This window comes from Coffea eugenioides, chromosome 9 (assembly GCF_003713205.1).
Source record: "Coffea eugenioides isolate CCC68of chromosome 9, Ceug_1.0, whole genome shotgun sequence".
NCBI classification, from domain to species: Eukaryota; Viridiplantae; Streptophyta; class Magnoliopsida; order Gentianales; family Rubiaceae; genus Coffea; species Coffea eugenioides.
Window position 1 is genome coordinate 15,181,110 of NC_040043.1, and position 14,670 is coordinate 15,195,779.

The following is a 14,670-nucleotide window of genomic DNA, read 5'->3' on the forward strand; positions in this document are numbered from 1 at the left end:
TAAATCACTTCACTTCACACATTTTCACTCCTAAAATTCCACACAAATTGCTACATTCTTCATATATTCAAAAGTCAACATTCTATCAGACTCTATATGAAGATTAAGCAATCAAATGGCTAAAATGTCACCATATAATGAACGTATACATGTAAACTTCATGAACAAGTCACATTTTAGCAATTTGAACCATCTAATTATGCTTAACAACTTTCCAAGACCAAGTACCACATTGATCATAAAATAGGAATGCGTATAAAGTGAAACATTGCATAGATCATCACATTCCCACATTTGATCATCTAAACATGCTTAGAGATGTTAAATAAACATAAGGGATCTTATATACACCAACAAATAACATCACAAATTCAACATTCAAAGTGTATTAATAACTTCATAAGATATGCAAATGATGAATGTAAAATATCAAGTTAAGTTCAAGAAATTTACCTCAAGTTGGTAGAGTGGGGGCACATCCTTAAACAAGCTAGGCATCATAATTGAGTTTGCAGCGGAATTCCCGAGCTCTTTCACCACATTCCCAGTATCTTGTACTTCTTGATTAGTAGCATCCTTTTGGTTCCCCCCTGCAGGCAAACGAATAGCCAAACCGTTTCTAGATTCAAGCTTCTGTTTGATCATCATGTCAGGGCTCTTATCTTCTTTTTCTGCACTAGTCCTCAATGGCAATGGCAAAGTCAATGTCGTTGATAAATCCATCTGATCAAGCATCATATTCTTCTTGATCTGATTAGCTCGATCCAACACCACTTTTTTCTTCTCTTCCATCTGCATCCTTAGTTGCTTAAGTTCCTCCAACTCCATTTCAAGCAGGCATCAATTCGTTGCTAAGGAACTCATCTTTGAATCTGCAATTAGACACCCTAGCTTTTTCACCATTTCACTGTAATCTCATATTTCTTGATCAGAAATGTTCTGATCATCATCATCAGGGCTTTCCTCTGTTTCATCAGCATCATGTTTGGGAAGATTCTCTGCTTGTGGCTGAATATCATTGTTAGCTTTTGCGGCTGAACATCATTGCTAGCTTTTACGGCTGCTTCACCTTTCTTGGCTTCTTGATAACGCTGGAGGATAGAATCAAGAGTAGGATTACCATATTCAGAGATTTTTCCAACTTCAGAGATGGTGATCAATGCTACCCCTGCATCATATAACTGGACAAGTTGGCGGGCCTTCTTAAACAACCCTCGTTGCCTTGCTTCAAATATATCCCTTTGCTTTTTCTTGTCCTCAATTTTCTTGACTTCTAATTTTCTTTTTCCTATATTGATCAAAAATTTGTATCTCTCCTTTCTTGGAAGAAGTAACTCAACAACAGAATATGTTTTCTTGAAGCTAGCTAAGAGGATCGATTACTAGTACTTCGAGAATGAGAGCAAATCCATTATACACTTAATATTTCCAGATTCAATCTGACGCACCAAAAATTAGGTCGGTGATTGTAACCACCGGATAATAGTTTTAACAAAAACAAATCAACTCCTGATTTCAGCTGCTAAACATCGTCGTTTTGGTGCTTGATGTGCAATTTCACGCTCTTAAGGCTGCTTCCAAATTAATTTATAAATCTACTTGCTAATTTAGAAATTATCTCTTAGTTCATCATTTAACGAGGGATGATCTTGGCTTAATGAATTTTAGGAGGTACGAATCAATTTCTTAGTTATGTTCCTTGCATGTGGTGCATTCTATTACAAAATAAATAATTATTGATAAAATGGTTAGGAAGTATGCATACATTTAACAAAGTCGGGACATAACTAAGAAATTGGCATGCTAACAAATTGTCTTGATTTTCTAGGGATGCAATTTATAACTTGGATAAATTAAACTTATATACGGAAATATCTCTCATTCCTAATCAAGAAACAGTGGGTAGACATAGAAAATTAAAAGTCATTGCTAACAAATTCAAAGGACTAAATTAGCAAATAGATTTATAATAGCCAAATTTAATAGAGCAACTTGCACATTGGAAAAATTAAATCGTCAATGGCCATATTTAATGGAGAAAGTGAAGAATGACAGATTCGACTGCTAAATTACTTTCAAGTACCACCAATGAATAATCTACACTAATATTGTTTCTGACAAAATCTAGGAAGCAAAAATTAAAATTAAGTGGAGCTTAGCCAAGATTAGGAAGAACAATTTGGCGCACTCCTACAAATTTCCTTATTGATGAAAATATGATCTACCAAAGAGATTTTATGAATTTCACATCAACAATTGAATTTTTTTGGAGAGATGAGTAACAAATATATATATATGTATACACATATATGATGCAAATGCTATTGAATTCATCTCGATAATAACTCTTCTTGATCTTATTAGCTCGAGCCCAATACTTTTTATTTCATTGCTTCCATCTGCATCTCGGTTTTTTTCAAGTTCATGTAGAGAACCCGTATCCAGTAATAAATATGTATTTTATGAGTTGTGCAAAAAAAAAAAGAATGCATATGGTGTTCAAATCCCCCTTTTCCTTATGTGATTCTTAAATCCTATCCTTATCTTGCTGAAGTCTATGATGCAAATGATACAAATGATGCAAAAAGTCTATGAAAATCACCCCATTTGACCTCGAATTGAAGAAGTTAAGCACTACGAACCCTTGCCTTAATTCGATTGGTGAAATGTTTTATGTGAATTTCAATTGGTTAAAAGGTTCTGTGAAGGTCAAATGATGTTTGTTGGATGATTTCTTTCGAGGAAATGATGTATAAAAAAAGATTGGTGAAATGTGGGTGAGAAAACTTGAGGTGAAGCAAGAAGAAGAAAAAAGAAATGAACCTACATTTTTGCTCTTTAAAGCAGCCTAATACGTGACTTCAGATAAACTCAATCTGAAGGCGCGTTTTGCATGTTCTCGCGTTTTCTGCTTTAAGTTTGTAGAAGACAATACGCGACTTCAATGAATACGCGAATTTGAGCCACGTATTGAAGTCGCGTTTTCTGCTTTCATGTTGCAGAAATGAAAAGCTGCTTATGGAATACGCGAGTCAAAGTTGCATTTTCCTGGGTCTGGCATTTTCTTGTGCAAATTTTGCAGAAATGTCAATTTTCTTAAAACTATACATGGTGCTCCAATTATTCAAAATGCATCATAGATTGTTCTTTTGTCTAAATAAGAAATGCACACACATGTAAAAGGATCAAAACATGCATTTTACCCCATTCTAACGAATAAAAAACAACATTTACTCAAATTGAGGGGTTGAATTTCTTGATCAAATTTCGCCTTTTTCTCTTCATTTGGTCACTTTTATTTCTATTTTCAATACCTACAAATGAAAAACAACAAAACAACTTAAACATATAATTTAAATATAAAATCACACCAAAATAACATAAACTTAAACAAACATTGGGTTGCCTCCCAACAAGTGTTTTTTTATAGTCATTAGCTTGACTATTTCACCTCATTTTTCAAGGAGGCTTGGTTAATGAATAATCCACCATTAGAGGACGTGGTGGATCATTAAAAGGTGGCTTAATAGCAAAAGTCACATGTTCTAATGATAAGAGAGATGGAAGTGGTTTACCAATCTCAAGTGAGTCAGAGATATTACCTTGAATGTGTATCACTTGAAAACTCATCAAAGGAATGTCTGCATGGTTTTCTTAGGCAACAATACCTTTAGAACCTATATTCTCAATACATTCCTCGAGAGAGATGAAAAATGAGTCGTTAAGGCTCACCTCTTGAGGTTCAAGGTTAGCTCTAAAGGTACTATCATGTGAAATGGATATTTTCTCATTGAAACACAGTTGAGATTCATCATTTCATTAAAATGCAATCCATTTTCACTTGCACACATGCTCACCATTCATGCTAGGGTCAACTTGCATATCATTAGAAGAAATAACTTCACACAAAACATGTAATTGTTCTTGTATTCTACCAAAATGAGAAGTTAATTCATCTATTCTTTCCTCAACCCTATCAAAATGGTCGAAGGTTGCATTAGCTAGTTTTTCTATAGTTAATTCCCAAGATAACTTAGAATCGTTAGCTAATTGTTCACTTTCTAATTCCAAAGGTGAAGATGCATTAGCTAACATTTCTATTGCCAATTTCCAAGATAGTTTTGAGTCATATTAGACACATTTGGGATGGTAATCATAAAAATATGAAAAATCACTATAAGTACATTGATTATCCCAACCATAAGTATAAGAATTTCCCTGATTAGAGTTGCATTGATCAAAACAAAATTATAATGCCCAAATTCACCATAATAATCTATATTTTGTGCTTGTCTATATGCATGAGTAACATGATAACCTCCACACAAATCACAAATCATATGATAAGAATTAAAAGTATTAACATTCCTCTTTTACTCAATTTCATGCATAATGGTGTCCATTTGAACTTGTAACATTATAACATCAAGTTTAGCCTTTAAACTCCTAAAACCATTTTCAAACGGCATACCTTCAGTAATTTCTTGGTTATCTCTATTTAAAGAGTTTTGCACGTAGTAACCATCCATTGCCGATCTTCCTTCTCTCATGCATTATCTCCTCATATTTTTTACTCTCCTTGAATTCCTAAACATGTCTTCAAAGTTGCTAAAAAACAAGTTTAGTCAAGAAAAATAGAGGACTCGAAACATATAAAAAATACAAATAAAGACTCAACAAGACACTATATATAACAAATTAATACACTAGACACAACAAAAACAAGTAAAAATGTCTAAACTAATAAAGTTGTTCTTAGCATCGATATTGACAAATCTTCCCCGACAATGGCGCCAAAAACTTGACGTGCGCGGGGTATACATATATAATTAACTCATTTGCAAGTAAGTTTTACATTTATAAACTCTTAAATACCCCACACGTGATTTTTCTCAAGTATACGAGTTGCGATTGAGTATAGAATATTAAGGGTCGATCCCACAGGAAAGATTTCAACTACCGATATTTTTCGAACTCCTTTATTATTTAGACTATAAGTATGAAGTAAAAGTAATAAAATTAACACTAGAAAACTCCTAGAGATATGGAATTCCTTACTACTCTTGCAAATGACATTACCGGTTACTTGAATGCTATTATCTTGGCTAATTATGGCGTAATTTCCGAATGTATGTGAAACCTACTCTCGTAGTGAATCAACTATACTTGTAACTAAGTCATACCGATTCTCGTGGTTATGAAATTAACTACAAGCTCTTTTCTTCTATGAAATTACATGAAACAAGTCACTAAAGCCACATAGGTGGACCTCTACTCTCGTGAGTGAACTCCCTAGGTTTATCAATTTCTTGAACTAGTGTTAAATTTCAATTCTCATTACAAACTTAACACCTTTAGATAATCACAACTAATGGCCGGTTAATCATGATTAGAAAAGCAAAAGTGATAAATAACTTGCTCAAAATAACATCATCAGATAACCAAATAAACATCACTAACAAAATATAGCAAGTTCATCCATAACTCTAGACATACACTTTAGCAAAACATGAATAAAAACAAATCCAAACTTGTATTATAGCTAAACATGAATTTAAATACAAAAGAGAAAGTGATAGGAGAGATGTCACCCTTATCACATGAGATCAACCTCTCAATCTTTGCTCCTCCAATCTTCATTCAAATCTAACTACAAGTACAAGAAGGAAACACTACGCTAACTATACTATACTAGTCTAACTAATGAACTAAGGAAACTCTAGTAAAAGCTACATTTTTGGTAAGTTTCTCTAGCCTTCCAAAGTTGTGAAAATGATCTCCAAAGGCTGCTATTTATAGAAGATTCAAGAGCCAAATGAGTTGTTTCTACTTGACATTTTTTACTCTTAAAACTTTCATGAGTTGTTTCTCCAACTTTTCACCCTTTCTTGGTTAGATACAGCCGGAATTGCTAGCTGGAATTGAGTTGAAAAAGTTGTGTGAAAGTAAGGCAAGTTGATGAGAGTAAATTGTAGCAATCAGGTGAGAATACGGGACTAGAGAATAAGTGACTACTACCCATGTATTGCCAAGTCGCGTTTTCACTTCTATGCATTTGACCTCACTTCAACTGACATTTTCTCGATGATGGAGGCCAAACTGGCTCTTGTACAAAACACAAAAGTTGTACCTGTTTGAGTTAGTTTTCCAATGCCTCAATAATCATCCCATTTGGAGTTCTGCGGACCGAGATATAACCAAAATACCAAAGACTGGTCAGTGCTCTGTTTCAGCTTTCAACAACAGAGTTTCTCTTCTGTATTTTGACTTTTTTGACAGGGAAAACAACTAAACTGGACTTTGATATCTTCATACCAAATGTAGATCTATCTCTTAGCTTCAAAATAGTATAAGAATCACCTCAATCCAATACTTATAGCTCAAGATATAGCCAAAATACCAGAAGGTGCCAAAGCTGTGAAACTTGCTTCATTTTGTTCTTGATTGCATTTCCTCTTTTGCACTTCATATTTTCTTTTTATCACTTTAACCATCATCAATCATCCAATTATCTTCTCCAATCACTCCATTTGATGATTGAATCATTAAACTACAAAAACATGAAGTTTTTACTCTTAAAATCCATAGAAATGCAATTTTCACACTTCAAACCACAAAATGCATATTTTCACTAGAATCCTAGTTAATTAGCTATAAAAGTAGTTAAAACATACCATAACTAACTAATAAAACACATTAAAAACACGTAAAATACCTACTTGTCATATATAAACTATACTAGTGTTCAAGCACGTACTGATGTGTGTGCAAGTAATAGGAAAAATATTTGTAAAATTTTTTGTGTATATTTATTGAAATCATTTCTTAAAAAATTGGTTTTAGATTTTGATAATGGGTTAAAAACAAAAAGTCACCTATGATTAAGCAAATATACCAGAAAGCTCCCCGTTGTCTCAAAACATACAATCCGACACCTCCTGATTTGAATTAAATTGAAAATGTGACAAAAATCGTGAAACTAACGTGGGTAAATGAAATGACAAAGGTACCCTAATATATATAAGGGTAAAATGCTAAAAAGGCCCTTGTGGTTAAGCCAACTTACAAGAAAGTCCCTTGTAATTTCAAAAGATATAATATTCTTCCCTTTCACACACAACACATTTGTTCTGCTTTGGTTAATATCTATACATGGGATAACACCATGATCACAAAAAAAACCCACAACCATCCATTGTATACGTAAAATGCAACATCCCTTTTGATGGCTTTTTTGATCTCAACAATTTTTATTTTTATTTTTTTGTGAACACTCACAAACCTTGTATTAGTATCATAGGGTCAATCTGCTGCTTACTTGAGGGCTTGACAAAGATATAAGCAACTATTTGGTACATAGTAATGGCCTGAAAAGGGAGGGGGTTTCTATAATTTGCCTATTCCATTCCAAGTTTGATATAGATTATTTAAGTGGAAAGTTCTTTTCCTCTGAATAGCTTGTTCTAACTGTTTTTTTTTTTTGGTAGAATCCCAAAAATTCAAAAAAAAATCTAGGAAAAACTCTTTCTAACTTTATTACAAAATATTCAAAATAGTAGGACGTCTAATTTATCCTCGTAAATCTGTTTTTTTTTACTAACTCATCATATCTTAGGATATTTGTGAGCTCAATTAGTAATTGAATGTATGTTTATAATAAATAATTTTTCTTGCATTAAAATAAATTTTTTTGTTTTACTAGCAAACATATCCTTTTAAATACTTTATTTTTTGACTTTGAAGAATTGTGTGGAAATTTTTTTTTAAATTTTACATAAAAATGAGAGTATTTTAAAAAATAAAAAATTTATCATATTTGTTTTGATTCATGCAATTTATATTTTACACTGCTAATTATAGTACTTGCCGATGCAAAACTTTAATGTAAAAAATCTATATGCTGCAATGAATCAGATATTACAATTGAAAAGTTTGAGTACCAATCCCCAATTATTCTGAAAGTAAAAAATAACTAAATTTTTCTCATAAATAAACCAATAACATAGTAGAACAAATAAAATGAAAGCAATAAAACATGGTATGTTCTATAAATAAATCCAGCATAATAAAGTCGAGTTTGTATTAATTGTATTTTATCTATTCTATTTGTATACTAGACATTGAAACAAAAAAAAAAATTCTTCCTACCATTTTGGATATCGTAACCAAAAACTAGGATTAATTCCACTTTGCATCCTTTTATTATACCTAAATTATCTCTTTAGTTCCTAAACTTTAAATGGGATAGTTTAGTTCCTAAACTATAAAATTTGTTCTATTTAAGCAAAATCTTTGAGGAAATGAACTGGATTTTATGGGCATACTTTAGGGACTAAAGTATGACTAATTTTATACTTCAAAGATTAAAATGGAACATGTTTTACACTTTAGTGACTAAAGTGGGACAGATCCTGCAGTTTAAGGATTTAAATGTCTCACTTTGAAGTTTAAGGATCAAAATGAAAATTCAGTTGCAATTGAAGGGTACAATGTCGAATTAACCCCCAAAAACTATTCATCATATCAAACACCGGAATTTGAAGGTTCACAAGTTCAATGGGCAATTTAGGAATATTATTTTAAGACTTGACAGTCAACGACCAACGTCAACGTCAAGTATACATTCCTCTGGTAAAAAGGATTATTAACGTTTCCTTAACCTCAATAATTTACCTAGCCCATTCGCCTCTCACAGAAGACAAGAAAACATATACAGTGATACATAAATGGCTGATATCATTCCCATAGGGTTTCGTTTTAGACCCAGTGAGGAAGAACTCATTTCCCTACTTTGGCTGAAGGTTACAAACCAACTTGATGAAACAGACCATATCAAGGAGAAGATACTTTACAGTGACGGTGCAGAACCATGGGATGTTTTGGGGGATAATGATGTTCGTTGGCAATTCTATGATGATAGCGAAAAAGGGGCTAGTACGAAAAGAATGGTTTATGTTTTTGCCAAGTTGACGAGATTGAGTGCCAAGAAAGCTGGGAGAACGACTGGTTTGGGGACGTGGGACGGAGAAACGAAATCGTACCCAGTTGAGGATATGAGTACTGGTGAGAAAATTGGTTCAAGGAGGATGCTAAGTTATGTTCGAATTCTGGTTCAATAAGGGTGAAAGGTGGCTGGATAATGCATGAGCATTCGCTGGATGGAGCATCATTGAATGGGTTAAATAGCAGATGACTAGATTGGGAAATACCATCACGCTGCTATGAGATATTCAAAAACTATTTTTCTTGATGATACAATAAGAAAAAGTTAGTGAATTAGACTAAAACATCCAAAAAGCGTTGTTTAGACATGGATATTAACATAAAATAGAATGTTAAAAATGCAATGCATTGTAGCAGAAACTTGATTTGCCTTGAATTTAATTCAGTAACAAGCCAAAAGTCCCTTTGACCTTAACAGCTTGTCTTACTTCTAAAGTTGTTCCTTAATTGGTGGTAGCACAGTCCTTTATCTTGGTTGAAGGTGGGAAAGACCATCTTGAACTGTTTCCTTTGTGCATTTTATTATTACATTGATAGCTAGGTTGCAAATTAATGCCCTTAGGCATAAAAAAATAACTGTATACTACTGGTGTTATGACTAGCTTCCATGAGAAACAAATGAACTACCTTCAAACTGATGAAACTTTTAAGGGGGAGAATGGATGAATTTTACGCTAGGAATTTGTCAAAAGATGACTAATCATAATCTGTGCTGCATATGTAATCGAAATCATTGCAGTTGAAATCCCCTGCTTTTTCAACTCTCAAAGCAACAACAAACGAAAAAACTAAAGAATTAATGCTACTAATGAGTTCTCAATTTCAGATACTTGAATCTTTTCCGGAGTCACCAGAAGGATCAGCACTGCTCCTCATGATCTGATTAGCCCGATCCAATATCTTCTTTTCTATCTCTTCCATCTCAGCTATAAGTTGTTCAAGTTCATGCAACTCCAAATCTTCAACATGGTGCAATTTTCGGAGCAATTTTCTCAACAAGCTCCATATCATATTTGAATCTACAGTTGAAAGCCCCTGCGTTTTCACCTCTTTCCTTAAATCTTGCTCTTCTTGATTGGCATCATTCTTTTGGCTTCCTCCTTCAGGCAAGTCAAGTGCAAGACCCTTTCCAGATTCAGACTTGTTCCTGATCATCATGCCACAGCTCTCATTTTTTTCTACTTTTATTATGCCTCAGAGGTAGTGAGAAATCCATCTGATCAGACTTGTTTCTCTGATCACCAAGCATATATTGAACTTCTTGATGATCATCGTCTCTTTTCCAAAATAGTGATTTTCCTTTCTTAACTTTTATCTCACCATCAGAGTTGCTCTCATCTTCATCATCATCAGTGCTTTCCTTTGTTTCAGCAAAATCAACTGGAGACAGATTCTGTATTTCCTGTACTACTTCTTGATCATCATCATCATCCCTTTTAGATGATTCAACTTCCTTAGCTTCTTTATAATTCTGGACAACGGATGTAAGATTAGGATGACCAAAGGCAAAAACATTGCCCGCTTCATGGATGGTGACGACCGCTACATGTGCACCAAAATCTTGGCCAAATTCACTGGCCATCTTGAACAGCTCTTTTCGCCTGGTTCTGAATGCAGTGTTTCGCTTGGCCTTGTGCTCAATTTTCTTAATCTCCATTCTTCTTTTCAACATATTGATCAGTAGGAATTATTTCTTCTTTCTTGATGAATATCAATAACCAGAACTACCAAAGATTAATACTTAATTGAACGGTTTTATTACTATATCATCACAATTCTCTATAATACAAACTCAACTTTAACTCCTTAAATACAGAAATAGAACTATAAAACCTATTCCAATACAAATACCATACACATTCCTAAACCAACATTGATACTAATTCGAATCTAGTTATCAAATAATAAATATAACTCTAAAACTATTATACTTCTAAATAGGCATGGTTTATTTATTTATATTTTTTTTGTCAACAGAGAGCAAATGAAATGGATCTGAATAAAAAGAGAGAAAAAAAAGTTACATATATAAAATCGTTTAGGAGGGGTCTCCAAGCATTAACTTTTTGGTGAAAGCATAATAAACTTGCAAAAATATCCAAATTTAGGGGTTGAAATAAATGTGAATTTGTACATTTACACAATAAATTAGGTGCGATATAAGTATATTAATGAGTGCTCTGAGCACCCGTTTAAAAATCCTTCAACTAAAATCCTTTGATTAAAAAAAAAAACCCTATACCCTTTGATTTGAAGATCAAGATGCCATTATTGTTCATGTTTATAAATTATGTGTCACATACAAGTAAGGTTCACGTTTTGGAGGAGTTCCTTTACCTAGGTCTTCTTGTTGGTACGGGTTGACTGAAACTTTCAGGTGGAAAAATTATTTGTTGACCGTTATTCATATTTGTTAGAGTAAACTGGATGTTTTATTTATTCAGATTCATATATTTGAACTGACATTATCATTATTTTTACGCAATTGAAGACCCATGGAAGCAGCAATTAAATCTCTTCCGTGTCTTTTTACTTGTCATTTGTCAACACTTGTCGCATCGTTCAATTGATTGCTTTACACGTCTCGATAGGGGTGTCCAAAAAGAATCGAAAAAGTGAGTAATCGAGAAAATCAAATTGATCAAAATCAAAAAATAAGAGAATTAACCCATAATTTTTGAAATGGTTAACTTATCCAAACCTACTTAAAAAATTATGTTAGAGTATAGATTTCAATTTTTAAAAATTGCGGCTATCTGAACTTACCTGCATATATATAATGTAAGGATTGATAGAGTAACCAGTATCGTAACCTCAACCCATAATTATTTAGTCATTCACTAATAATTTAACTTAGAAGGACCATTATACATTTTATTTTTCTTAAAACTTATAAACTTATCTACTGAACCTCATTTACTTTTTCTATTTCCTACATCCATGACCACTAATTTCATTTACTCCGCTACTTTGCTTTTTGTCTCTTTCCAAAATTTATTTTAATTTCTTGTAAATTCTATCCATTTCATCACTCTGCTAATTATTTTATTTTTAATTTTTAAAGCTTACATATTTGGTTGTGGAGTAACCTATCATCCTTATTAAAAAAATAAATTGATAACTTTCAAGAAATGGAGAAAACGAAAACAAATCTTCAGAATATTCGATGTTTTAATTATCTAACATGTTTTGATTTTTTGTTTTGTTGATAGTTTTTTAGAGTTATAAAATTAAAAACTCTTATTCATTGGAAAAAATTGTTGTATTGTTTGATTTGTTAATCTAATTCCTATTTTCTATAAGTAGAAGAATGTTAAATTACCATGTGTACCAGACCTTATCCTACAGTTTAACTGGTCACTAGTTATCCTGTTGAATTGGGTTAAGATATGGAATGCAATCTTTCTGAACTGACATATGTGATTAGAATCAGTGAAATTGCAAATGGACTGATTATCCTATCCATGAACACCTCTACATCTAAAAGCTTTAATAGTGATCATCATATTCCTTCAGGGTTAACAGATACTAAAAGTTCTTGGGTACGAATATTTTGTACTCAGTTTCTCTATGCTTACTAACACAGGAATTTATCAATATACTTGTGTTGTTTAGCTAATACTTAGCTACTTAAAAATCTATTTGCCGAGTTGGAAATTATCTCTTTGTATCTTAGACACACAAATACTTTTTTTGTGTGTGTAATTTGTTCACACAAATTCATATCTTAGTTCACATAACTATGAAAATGTATCATACAAATTATGAAATTTCATTCTAACAAGGTTTAAACCTACACTCCAAATTTATACCTAAGACCTCGCTAACTACAAGTATGTAGGCCATTAATTGTAATATGGAGGAATTAGGGTCTATCCCACGAGAATCACTTATCAATTACTAAGGCTTCTAGCTAACTCAATTATCTAAACAAATCAAGAATTAAAACTAAATAAAATAACAACAACGATAAACAATGCAAGGAAATTAACAAACTTGAAGAAACTCAACTAAACACAAGTGTTGTTGGGTATAGAATCCACTAAATGCACCTAACTATGGATGAAATGATCAATTATCACTAATAAACTTGTTTTGCTAAGGATGCATTTTACTCAAACCGTCAGAACTTACTTTCGCCAATGAACCGAATTTAGCCCACACTATAGTTCCCTACTTTCATGGTGAAATTTAAAGTGAAAAGTTAATTTAGATTTAGAAATGCCAAAATTATCCATTTAAGTGTACCACTACTTTCATATGCCTACTCCTTAGGCTCCACCTATTCCATTTTCATCATTGTCTACTATTTTCATAGATTAACAGCTATAATGACTTGCAAATAGTGATCAAGCATTCACAAGTAATTAAAACAAGAATAAGTGAACTAGCAAGTATAAGTTGTAGCAAAGATCAACTATATTCGACCATAATCAAGGCATATATACTTTCATCTATCCTTAGAAAACATGAATCTAGCTATAGTAGATAAAACTAGTAAACTCATGTCTTTAATATAACTAAGCATTAATGAAACAATAAAAAGAGTGAGAAAGAAGAAATGCTCATTCAAGTGAAGGAACAAAGTCTCTAATCTTCATCGTCTTCATTGGCATCAAAACCACATATTTACATCAAGATTTCTTCCATTGTTTCCATTGTTTAAACCTACAAGATGAAGAACTAAGCTACTTTTTACTACTAGATAAAAACGAGAGAAAAGAACTAGAGAGATAGTCTTTATTTTCTCCCTTTTCCTACTATTGCTACAGCCACCTCTCTAGAACCTTCCTCTTTCAATATTTTACACAAAAGAAGGTCTTGTCCACTTTGAATTCGATAAATAGATCACTTTTTAAGACAACATTTTTTTGTTAAAATTTTTATTGCAGAAATCATCTGCAAACACTCGCAAGAGAAAAAAAATCTAAATATCGAGGGCAAAAAAATAAGTTCATTAATTTAATGCAGTTTATATTTTCGATGAAATTTGCAAATCATGAATGCTGAATTATGAGTGCTCTATTTCTTTTTAGGCTTCTAAACTTTCGTTTTTAAGTGATATATTTATGTTAGGATCCAATCAAAATATTTGAAAGTATTTATTAGGGACAAAATGATTCAAAAACTTAGGAAAAATAATAGAGAGTTGGCTGCTAAGAGGAAGGCTAAGGTTGTGAACACTTCTCAAATTTAAACATACAAACATACATACATACACAGCCACATACATACATATATATATATATGTATATACATTGTACTCATACTTTATAGTGTTTTATGACTAACTAACTCATTACAATTCATTAAAATTGGTTTTTAATCTGCAGTGGATCTTAATTACTTGCTAATTAAAGTGAAGAATTACATCAAACGGGCATAAAACTAAGTCTGCTGCTGCAAGACTACTCTACCACAAATTAAACTACTACTAAATCAAACCTCCTGATGATCCGATCATGACACATTTATACTCATGAATTTATTATGATTCAGAAGAAACTGAGCTAATTTTAAGTCATTAATGAATTGTTGTTAAAAAATCATATTATTGAAGATAATTTCCATGTCGGTACATAACTAAGAAATTGAATACATTAGTGTTGTATATGAGTCAATTGAAGAATAGTAAAGATCAAGAATCAGAGGTAGATACAGAAAGAA

At 32.3% G+C, this 14,670-nt stretch overlaps 2 protein-coding genes across 2 annotated transcripts; one reads left to right on the top strand and one right to left on the bottom strand.

Moving 5' to 3' along the window:
- Positions 1–896: 896 nt before the first annotated feature.
- Positions 897–4,529, bottom strand: LOC113782295 (MADS-box transcription factor 25-like). The gene is made up of 2 exons (XM_027328186.1): positions 4,472–4,529; positions 897–1,288 (listed from the first exon to the last, which is right to left on the bottom strand). The coding sequence occupies exons 1-2, from the start codon at positions 4,527–4,529 to the stop codon at positions 897–899; spliced, it is 450 nt and encodes a 149-aa protein (XP_027183987.1).
- A 4,197-nt stretch (positions 4,530–8,726) lies between these two features.
- On the top strand, positions 8,727–9,119 carry LOC113782296 (NAC domain-containing protein 4-like). The gene has a single exon (XM_027328187.1). The coding sequence runs from the start codon at positions 8,727–8,729 to the stop codon at positions 9,117–9,119; it is 393 nt and encodes a 130-aa protein (XP_027183988.1).
- Positions 9,120–14,670: the final 5,551 nt, after the last annotated feature.